The sequence below is a fragment of the Mandrillus leucophaeus genome, unplaced genomic scaffold (genome assembly GCF_000951045.1).
Source record: "Mandrillus leucophaeus isolate KB7577 unplaced genomic scaffold, Mleu.le_1.0 Scaffold2, whole genome shotgun sequence".
Taxonomy (NCBI): Eukaryota; Metazoa; Chordata; class Mammalia; order Primates; family Cercopithecidae; genus Mandrillus; species Mandrillus leucophaeus.
Window position 1 is genome coordinate 875,385 of NW_012102031.1, and position 10,891 is coordinate 886,275.

The following is a 10,891-nucleotide window of genomic DNA, read 5'->3' on the forward strand; positions in this document are numbered from 1 at the left end:
CCCCTCTAGCAATGTCCTGCTGGGAGACTTCCAGCTCAGCATAGGTGCCTCTGATTGACACTGCTCTTACTTATGCTTTTGTTACCCTGTTGGTTTACTCATCCCACCCACTTTGGAATTCATGCCCTAGATTTAGAGATTCAAATTCAGGGAAGGACAAAGGAGGGAAGGAAACAGACTGAAGTCACTGTCATGTAAATGCTATTTTTTGTTTCAATTTTTAGAACCAACCTAGAGTCAAATTACAAAGATTTAAATATAGTTACAGAAGAGACTATAAATATTAACAACTTTCACAATGTAAAATTAAAGGTACAGCTGACTGGCCTTGAGAAATAGAAGTAGGGAAGAGAGGGGAAAAGAAGAAGAATTGGGGTGCTGTTAACCACGTAGGAACTCAGGAGACACTGCTTCAAGTTGAGGGAACAAGAAATATCAGTTTTAGGTACATTATTTAAAGGTTAAAAAACAAAATATTAAATAGCAAAAATGCCAAGGACATGTAGAGAAGACAAAAAATGTGAGCTAACTAAATCTTGATCTTTCTTACTGGCAAGTCAACGAATAATGGCTTAAATTTAAGATGGGGATTATAGGCACCCGCCAGCACACCCAGCTAATTTTTTTGTATTTTTAGTAGAGACAAAGTTTCACCATGTTGGCCAGGCTGGTCTTGAACTCCTCACCTCAGGTGATGCACCTGTCTCGGCCTCCCAAAGTGCTAGAATTACAGGCGTGATCCACTATGCCCAGCCTATTCCTTTTCATGATAAATCCTGTATAATTTATTTATTTATTTTCAAGAGAGGATCTCACTCTGTCACCCAGGCTGGAGAGCAGTGGCATGATCATAGCTCACTGTAACTTCAAACTCCCGGGCTCAAGCGATCCTCCTGCCTTACCTCCAGAGTAGCTGGGACTACAGGTGCATGCCACCACACCCAGCTTATTTTATTTTATTTATTTTATTTATTTATTTATTTATTTTGAGATGGAGTCTCGCTCTGTCACCAAGCTGGAGTGCAGCAGTGTGATCTTGGCTCACTGCAACCTCCAACTCCCTGGTTCAAGCGATTCTGCCTCAGCCTCCCAAGTAACTGGGATTACAGGCACGTGCCACCACATCCAGCTAATTTTTGTATTTTGGGTTTGGTTTGTTTGTTTGTTTGAGACAGTCTTGCTCTGTTGCCCAGGCTGGAATGCAGTGGCATGATCTCGGCTCACTGCAACCTCCATCTCCAAGGTTCAAGCGATTCTCCTGCCTTAGCCTCCTGAGTAGCTGGGACTACAGGCGCCCACCACCACGCTCGACTAATTTTTGTATTTTTAGTAAAGACAGGGATTCACCACATTGGTCAGGCTGTTCTCGAACTCCTGACCTGATGATCTGCCCACCTCGGCTTCCCAAAGTGCTGGGATTACAGGCGTGAGCCACTGTGTCTGGCCTATTTTATTTTACACTGTTTTGTAGGGATGGGGTGGCACTATGTTGTCCAGGCTAGTCTCAAACTCTTAGCCTCAAGCGATCCTCCTGCCTTGACTTCCCAAAGTGCTGGAATTGCAGGCGCGAGCTACCATGCCCAACCAATATCTTATTTTGTATTATTTGAATACATTACTTTGTTAGAAATTTAAAAGAGAAAATATGGTAACAAAATAAAAGTTACTCTATACATATGGGTTTCCTGGGTTATTTATTTATTTTTTTTTTAAGATTTCAAGCACCTTGCTAAGGAATAATTTCCCATTGTGGTGCTAGGATCCCTTAGTCTCACTGTCCATTTTAACATCCTTCATTCGCATATTGACTACCTACAAAGAGCCAGAGATACAGCAGTGAAAAAACTGACAAGGTCCTTGAGCTCCTGGAGCTTATATTTTAGTGAGGGGAGGGGAGATATAAAACAAATGAATAGGCTGGGTTCAGGGGCTCATGCCTGTAATCCCAGCTATTTGGAAGGCTGAGGCAGGAGAATTGCTTGAACCCAGAAGGCAGAGGTTGCAGTTAGCTAAGATCGCACAACTGCACTCCAGCCTGGGTGACACAGTGAGACTCTGATTAAAAAAAAAAAAAAGAGGCTGGGTGTGGTGGCTCACGCCTGTAATCCCAGCACTTTGGGAGGCCGAGGTGGGCAGATCACAAGGTCGGGAGATCGAGATCATCCCGGTTAACACAGTGAAACCCCGTCTCTACTAAAAATACAAAAAAAAATTAGCCAGGCCTGGTGGCAGGCGCCTGTAGTCCCAGTTACTTGGGAGGCTGAGGCAGGAGAATGGCGTGAACCCAGGAGGCGGAGCTTGCAGTGAGCGGAGATCGTGCCACTGCACTCCAGCCTGGGTGACAGAGCGAGACTCTGTCACAAAAAAAGAATAAACAAGAACTTTCAAATGTTTGATAGATGCTATAGCAGTCTGATAAGGTCAATTAGGAAAGGAAATTCTGAATGAGACTTGAATGACAAGACAAAAGCAGTCACAAAGATTTAAGGGAATGTTATTTTGGGCAGAGTTGGAATAATTAGTGGCAGGAATAAGTTTGATGTGTTCAAGAAACAGAAAGCAGATCAGAGGAATGAGCAAGAAGTGACTGAGTACTGCTTGTGGAGTTAGGGACCCAAATCTAATTCTTCAGATCCCAAATTGGGTGTTTTTATCTATATCCCAGTCGCATGGACAAATTGAGATTGAAGTTTCTGGAATAAAGCACCAGGCAGTTGGAAATGTCATCTGGAGTTCAGGAAAACACTATAGTGGGCTGAATGGTGGTACCCAAAGATGTCAGGTCCTAATCCCTGGAACCTATGAATGTTATTTTCTACAGTAAAGTTTTCACAGAGAATCTTGAGATAAAGCAGTTATCCTGGATTATTCAGGGGGTCCCCTACATGCCATCATAAGTATTCTTATAAGAGAGAGGCAGCCAGGCATAATAACTCATGACTGTAATCCCAGTACTTTGAGAGGTCAAAGTCGGAGGATCACTTGAGGCCTGAAGCTCAAGACCAGCCTGGGGAATATAGCAAGATCCCCATCTCTACAAAAAATAAGAAAAAATTTTTTGGCCAGGTGCGGTGGCTCACGCCTGTAATCCCAGCACTTTGGGAGGTGGAGGCAGGCAGATCACAAGCTCAGGAGATCGAGACCATCCTGGCTAACATGGTGAAACCCCATCTCTACTAAAAATACAAAAACAAGGCCGGGCGCGGTGGCTCAAGCCTGTAATCCCAGCACTTTGGGAGGCCGAGACGGGCGGATCACGAGGTCAGGAGATTGAGACCATCCTGGTTAACATGGTGAAACCCCGTCTCTACTAAAAAATACAAAAAACTAGCCGGGCGAGGTAGCGGACGCCTGTAGTCCCAGCTACTCGGGAGGCTGAGACAGGAGAATGGCGTGAACCCGGGAGGCGGAGCTTGCAGTGAGCTGAGATCCGGCCACTGCACTCCAGCCTGGGTGACAGAGCGAGACTCCGTCTCAAAAAAAAAAAAAAAATAAAAATAAAAAAAAATAAAAATAAAAATACAAAAACAAAATTAGCCAGAGATAGTGGCAGGCGCCTGTAGTTCCAGCTACTTGGGAGGCTGAGGCGGGAGAATGGTGTGAACCTGGAAGGCGGAGCTTGCAGTGAGCCGAGATCATGCCACTGCACTCCAGCCTGGGAGACAAAGCAACACTCCGTTTCAAAAAAAAAAGAAAAAGAAAAAAGAAAAAAAATGTTAAGAAAAGAGAGAAAGGCAGAGGGAGAGTATACATACAAAGAGAACAGAAGACAATGTGGTCACAGAGGCAGTGATTACAGTAATATGACCATAAGTTATGGAATGCCCACAGCCACCAGATGCTGGAAGAGGCAGGGAAGGGTTCCCTATTAGAGGCTCCAAAGGGAGTGTGGCCCTGCTGACACCTTGATTTCATCTCAGTGATACTGATTTTGGACTTCTGGCCCCTAGAACCATGAGAAGGTAAATATCTGTTGTTTTAAACCAATTTTGTGGTAATTTGGTCCTGCCGCAATAGGAAAGTAATACAGGCATTTTAGGCATGAACTATAGATTTGAGCATTATCAACATATAGCTATAGTAGCTGAAGCTCTGTGAGTGGCTGAGAGCATTCAAAGAGAAACTACAGTAAGAGAATCAGGGCTAGAGACTGGAGTTCATAGTTGTTAAAGAGCTGCCAGCTTCTGATTAAAGATGATGGAGTCAACAGATACATTTACCTCTGCTACTCCTTGCCAAAATGAAACAGAATTTTCTTTCAAGATGTAAATTCAAAACAACAGAGAAAATACAAAAGACATGATAATATAACACTTTGGAAGTATAATTTGGCCCTCTGTATTCTGGATTCTGCATCCATGGATTCAACCAACTATGGACCAAAAATATTTTTTAAAACTTATAAAAAATAACAATATGGCTGGGCACAGTGGCTCATGCCTGTAATCCCATCACTTTGGGAGGCCAAGATGGGCAGATCACCCGAGGTCAGCAGTTCAAGATCAGCCAGACCAACATGGAGAAACCCTATCTCTACTAAAAATACAAAATTAGCCGGGTGTGGTGGCGCATGCCTGTAATCCCAGCTATTCAGGAGGCTGCAGCAGGAGAGAATCACTTGAACCCAGGAGACAGAGGTTGTGGTGAGCCGAGATTATGCCATTGCACTCCAGCCTGGGCAACAAGAGCAAAACTGTCTCAAAAAAACAAAAAACAAAAACCAGCACTTTAGGAGGCCGAGGTGGGCAGATCACGAGGTCAGGAGATCGAGACCATCCTGGCTAACACAGTGAAACTCCGTCTCTACTAAAAATACAAAAGAATTAGCCAGGCGTGGTAGCACACACCTGTAGTCCCAGCTACTCGAGAGGCTGAGGCAGGAGAATGGCATGAACCCAGAAGGCAGAGGTTGTAGTGAGCCAAGATTGAGCCACTGCACCCCAGCCTGGGCAACAGAGTGAGACTCTGTCTCAAAAAAACAACAACAAAAAAAAAAACCCGATACAACAATAAAAAAATATATAAAATGTAAGCCAGGCACGGTGGATCATGCTTGTAATCCCAACAGTTTGGGAGGCCGACACAGGTGGATCACCTGAGGTCAGTAGTTCGAGACCAGCCTGGCCAACGTGGCAAAACCTCGTCTCTACAAAAATACAAAATTAGCTGGACATGGTGGCATGCACCTGTAGTCCCAGCTACTTGGGAGGCTGAGGCAGGAGACTTGCTTGAGCCTGGGAGGTGGCAGTTGCAGTGTGCCAAAATCAAGCCACTGCACTCCAGCCTGGACAACAGCAAAACTCAGTCTCAAAAAAATTTTAAAATACAGCATGACAACTATTTACATTGCATTAATTTGTTTGTTTGTTTGTTTTTTGAGATGGAATCTCACTCTGTGGCCCCAATCTGGAGTGCAGTGGCAAGATCTCAGATCACAGAAACCTCCGCATCCCGGGCTCAGACAATTCTCCTTCCTCGGCCTCCTGAGTAACTGGGATTACAGGCATGTGCCATCATGCCCACCTAATTTTTGTATTTTTAGTAGAGACAGGGTTTCACCATGTTGGCCAGGCTGGTCTTAAACTCCTGATTTCAGGTGATTGGCCCGCCTCAGCCTCCCAAAGTGCTGGGATTACAGGTGTGAGCCACCATGCCCCGTCTACATTGCATTGACATTGCATAGTTGTCCCTTAGTATCTGTGGGGAATTGGTTCTAGGACCTCTGAAGATGCCAAAACCAGGATGCTCAAGCTCCTTATATAAAATGGTATAGTATTTGCATATAACATATGCACATCCTCCAGCATACTTTATTTATTTTATTTTATTTTTTGAGACGAAATTTCGCTCTGTTGCCCAGGCTGGAGTATAATGGTGCGATCTCCACTCACTGCAACCTCCACCTCCCAGGTTCAAGCAACTGTCCTAGCTCAGCCTCCTGAGTAGCTGGGATTACAGGTGTGTGACACCACGTCCGGCTAATTTTTTATATTTTTAGTAGAGACGGGGTTTCTACTACATGTTGGCCAGGCTGGTCTCAAACTCCCGACTTCAGGTGATCCACCTACTTCGGCCTCCCGATGTACTGGGATTGTAGGCATAAGCCACCACACCCGGTCCTCCAGTATACTTTAAATCATCTCTAGATTACATATAATACCTAATACAATGCAAATGCCATATAAATAGTCATTATACTGTTTGGGTGTTCTTTTTTTTTTTTTTTTTTCCTGTGAGACAGAGCCTTGCTCTGTCACCCAGGCCAGAGTGCAGTGGCGCAATCTTGGCTTACTACAACCTCCACAGCAATTCTCGTGCCTCAGCCTCCTGAGTAGCTGGGACTATAGGCATGTGCCAACATGCCCAGCTAAGTTTTTGTAGAGAAGGGATTTTACCACATTGGCCAAGCTGGTCTTGAACTCCTGACTCCAGTGATCTGCCTGCCTTGACTTCTCAAAGTGTTGGGATTACAGGGATATGCCACTGTGCCTGACTGGGTTTCTTTTGTTTTTTTTTTTTTTCTTTTTTCTTTTAAGACAAGGTCTCACTCTGTTACCCAGGCTGGAGTGCAGTGGTGTGATCTCAGCTCACCTCAACCTCTGCTTCCCAGGTTCAAGCAATCCTTCCACCTCAGGCTTAGAGTAGCTGGAACTATAGGTGTGCACCACCACGCCTGGCTAATTTTTGGATTTTTAGTAGAGACAGGTTCTGTCATGTTGCCCAGGCTGGTCTTGAACTCCTGGGCTCAGGTGATCCAACCCACCTTGGCCTCCCAAAGTGCTGGGATTACCAGTGTGAGCCACCATACCCAGTGTGTACTGTATTGTTTAGGGAATAATAACAAGAAAAAAAGTCTATACACGTTCAGTACAGAGACAACCATCCATTCTTTAAAACTTTCAGCTGGGTGCGGTGACTCACGCCTGTAATCCCAGCACTTTGGGAGGTTGAGGCAGGTGAATCACCTGAGGTCACGCATTCGAGACCAGCCTGGCCACCATGGTGAAACCCCGTCTCTAACAATAATGCAAAAATTAGCCAGGCATGGTGGTGCACACCTGTAATCCCAGCTACTTGGGAAGCTGAGGCAGGAGAATCACTTGAACCCAGGAGGCACAGATGGTAGTGAGCTGAGATCGCACCATTACACTCCAGCCTAGGCAACAAGAGCAAAACTCCATCTCCAAAAAAAAAAAAAAAAATCAATCCATGGTTGGGTGATTCCATGGATGTGGAATCCACAATTATGAATAGTCAACTATATTAGGTATCATAAGTAATCATCAGCTGCCCTGGCCTCAACAGGCCCTTAGGTACATGCAGGGATGGAAAGTTTAGCCTGCCTGGGTCTCTCACCTCAGAAAAGCAGAAGTGGCCTTCACGGCCTCAGCAGCCACCTCCAGCACAGGGCTGCTAACTGCTTCTTGGAGGGCACGGCCAGCATCTCTGCACATGGCTGAGTTTGTGAACAGCTTGATCTCCTCTGGCTGCCTGAGAAATGGTAGATGAGAAATGAGTAGGTGAACTCTTATCACTGACCCCACCAGGAATGAAAGCCCACTTTTCTTTCTGCAGTCTGGCCCCTACAAGCCTCATGTTCTACCACTTTGCTCACCGGGTCAGGATTTCAGTGAAAAGTAACAGGCCCTGCTTGTGCAGCTCTGTGTTGTTCATCTCCAGGCTTCCCTGCAGGCTCCTCACCACTGCCTCGATCCCTACCACAGGATGACATGACAGAGGCCAGGGATCAGTGCTCTCTTGTTCCTTCAGTGCCCACCCAGGAGAGGTTACAGGCTCCAGACAGCATGTATCAGTTGGAGGCCGCTCGTGGAGGGACCCTGACAAGATTGAGCTCATGGGACCAGACTGTGAGATCTTTGAGGCTGGACCCTCATCTGATTCATCTCCCCAACACACAGTACAAGCCATAGCACAATCCCTGGCACTTGAGGTTTTCACTGAACACCTACTGACCAAGATGTATTTTCTCCACTTGGCATATTCCTGTTCCTCCTTGGAGAATCAGGTCAAAACCCCACTCCTCTAAAAAGCTTTCCCTGATCCACTCAGAGCTGTGACTCTCCCCTGTGACCCCACAGCTCCTGTGCTTCCCTCTAGCAGAGCTCTAATCAGCTCATAACGAAATTTCCCTTTGCATATCTCTCCCTTTTCTGAGGGCAAGGACCAATGTTATTTGTTATCTCTAAATTTCCAGGTTCCAGCCTGGTGCGTGGCTTATACTAGGAATATAAAATGAATGACTGAATGTGCCTACTCTAAAAATCTAGATGTGATATAATAAGTCCCAGACAGCGGGCTCACACCTGTAATCCCAGCACTTTGGGAGGCCGAGGCAGGCAGATCACCTGAGATAAGGAGTTCGAGACCAGTCTGGTCAACATGGTGAAACCCCATCTCTACTAAAAATATAAAAACATTAGCCAGGCATGGTGGCAGTCACCTCTAATTCCAGCTACTCGGTAGGCTGAGGCAAGATAATTGCTTGAACCCGGGAGGCAGAGGTTGCCGTGAGCCGAGATCGTGCCATTGCACTCCAGCCTGGGCAACAAAGCAGGACTCGGTCTCAAAAACAAAAAAAAGGTGCCCGACGTAGTGGCTCATGCCTGTAATCCCAGCACTTTGGGAGGCCAAGGTAAGTGGATCACAAGGTCAGGAGTTCGAGACCAGATTGGACAACATGGTAAAACCCCCATCTCTACTAAAGATACAAAAAATTTGCTGAGTGTGGTGGCACATGCCTGTAATCGCAGCTACTCAGGAGGCTGGGGCAAGAGAATTGCTTGAACCTGGGAGGCGGAGGTGGCAGTGAGTCGAGATCACGCCATTGCACTCCAGCCTGAGTGACAGGGTGAGACTCCATCTCAAAAAAAAAAAAAAAAAAGTCCCAGACAAGGAAGGATAGTTTCAAGAAACTTTGAAAGAATAAATTAGCAAAACTTAGAGACTACCTGGATGGTTAGAAATCTGGGGAAATAACTAAATCTAAGGTTGAGTAACACTGTTTAGAGTTGTTGTTAACATGCAACAGGAATTCATTTAGTGGCTAAGAGAAGTGTCCTTCTCTTGCTGAAGCGTCTAAACATATACACTTCTGATAATCAGTGAACAGCAGAACATTTGGATATCAATACTTGCATATGAAATCTGGTAATGAGTTTGGGCTGATGAAATGTCTAGACTCAGTGCTCCCCTCCAAGGTGGAGGCTTGCTGCTACCCAACTGTCTGTCTACCCAACTCAAAGGTAGTACAGGACCCTTACTACCAACCATACACCGTGTGGCACTTGGAAAAAAAGAGTGGCTCTTCTGTCAGGAGTGTCAAGCAGTTGTAGCTGGACGAGACGAGCATTTCACTGGAAGAAGAAAGATGCTCAAAGAGGAACTCTGACAAGGAAAAGGATGAGAAAACAATAAATGACAGTCATGTGATCACGATCCCTTAACTGATGCTAAGGCTTTGGATTTATTCAGCATCTTACTCTTGCTACTTCATCTGTTCACATATCCACCCCATGAGTCATGATCATTAATCCACTAATAAACCTGGAAAGTGCCCTTGGTTATGGTTTACCTCTTCTTTTTAACAGATGGGGAAACTGAGTCCCAGAGAAGAGGCACTATTAGTGGCAGAAGTAGGATTGGAACCTAAGTCTCCTAATTCTCAGAATGGGCAGTGGTGTGGATGAAGGGAAAAGAGTTTTTAAGAGTCAGAGGGGCTTGACTTTTTATCCCATCTCTGCCACTGACTAGGCCTGCCAATTATTTCATTTTCTGATCCTCAATTTCCTTATCTATAAAATAGCGAAGACGAAGACCTAAATGTGGTAACATTTGCAATGTACCTCATAACAGTCCCTGCTCATAACAGTCCCTTGAAAAATACTGTTTCCTGTTGCCTACCTGGTCCACAGGTCTTTCCACCACCCCACATTAGGGTTTTATTCATAGGTGACCAAATAAATGACAAAAATCAGTAACAAATTGCTCAAGGTCATACAAGAAATCTATAGCAATAGGATTCAGATGTTATGAGACATAGTTCATAGGGTCTGTTATACACAATAGAACCTGTCACCACCCCATCCTTCTAATATAGGGAGGAGAAGGTTAGAAGCATTCCCCTACCTGGGATGTCAGCATGGATGAAGGCCGGGGCATGCTTTGCTGGGGAGTGGACAAGCACCGCAGTTATACAGTGAGCACTGGCCACCTGCAGGGTTTCATCTCTAGAAAGGAGAAGCTGGAGAAACAGGCAGCGAAAAGTAACCCAGTCACACCACCAACAGGACCAGAAAAACTGGCCTAGGTGCCTCAGGGCAATAGCCTAATTCATTTCTGATCCTTCCTGTCCTACATGGCACCAGGCACAAGGATGGGGCTCAGGAGAGCCGTTACGGATTATGGGAAGGGGTCTCTGTGAACAGCAGCAGGTGAGAAAAATAAGGAAAGAACACAATGTAAAATCCACCAGGGGCACTCAAAGAACACTGTAACTGTCATCAACAATGAGTGCTCAAGCCTTCATTAACAAAAGTACTTTCAAAGTCCTCATCTGGTTTATTTATTTATGAAACAGGTCTCACTCTGTTGCCCAGGCTGGAGTGCAATGGCATGATCATGGCTCATGGCTCACTGTAACCTCTGCCTCCAAGGCTCCAGCGATCTTCTCATCTCAGCCTCCTGAGTAGCGGGGACTACAGGCACATGCTACCATGCCTGGTATCTTTTTTTTTTTTTTTTCCCCCCACAGATGGGGTCTCACTATGTTGCCCAGGCTGGTCTCAAATTCCTGAGCTTAAGCAATCCACCTGCCTTGGCCTCCCTGAGTGCTAGGATTACAGGCATGAGCCACCATGCTCAGCTCCAGCTC

The 10,891-nt window shown here is 45.6% G+C and overlaps 1 protein-coding gene across 1 annotated transcript in view; it reads right to left on the reverse strand.

Annotated features, from left to right (window-relative positions):
- MEI1 (meiosis inhibitor 1) overlaps nt 1–10,891 on the reverse strand; it is a 120,692-nt gene that overhangs the window by 79,458 nt on the left and 30,343 nt on the right. Inside the window, exons 8-11 of the mRNA XM_011978757.1 lie at nt 10,147–10,261; nt 9,289–9,405; nt 7,616–7,715; nt 7,357–7,491 (exon numbers count right to left, since the gene is read on the reverse strand). Of these exons, the coding sequence (XP_011834147.1) occupies nt 7,357–7,491; nt 7,616–7,715; nt 9,289–9,405; nt 10,147–10,261 (467 nt within the window). The remainder of the gene's footprint in view (nt 1–7,356; nt 7,492–7,615; nt 7,716–9,288; nt 9,406–10,146; nt 10,262–10,891) is intronic.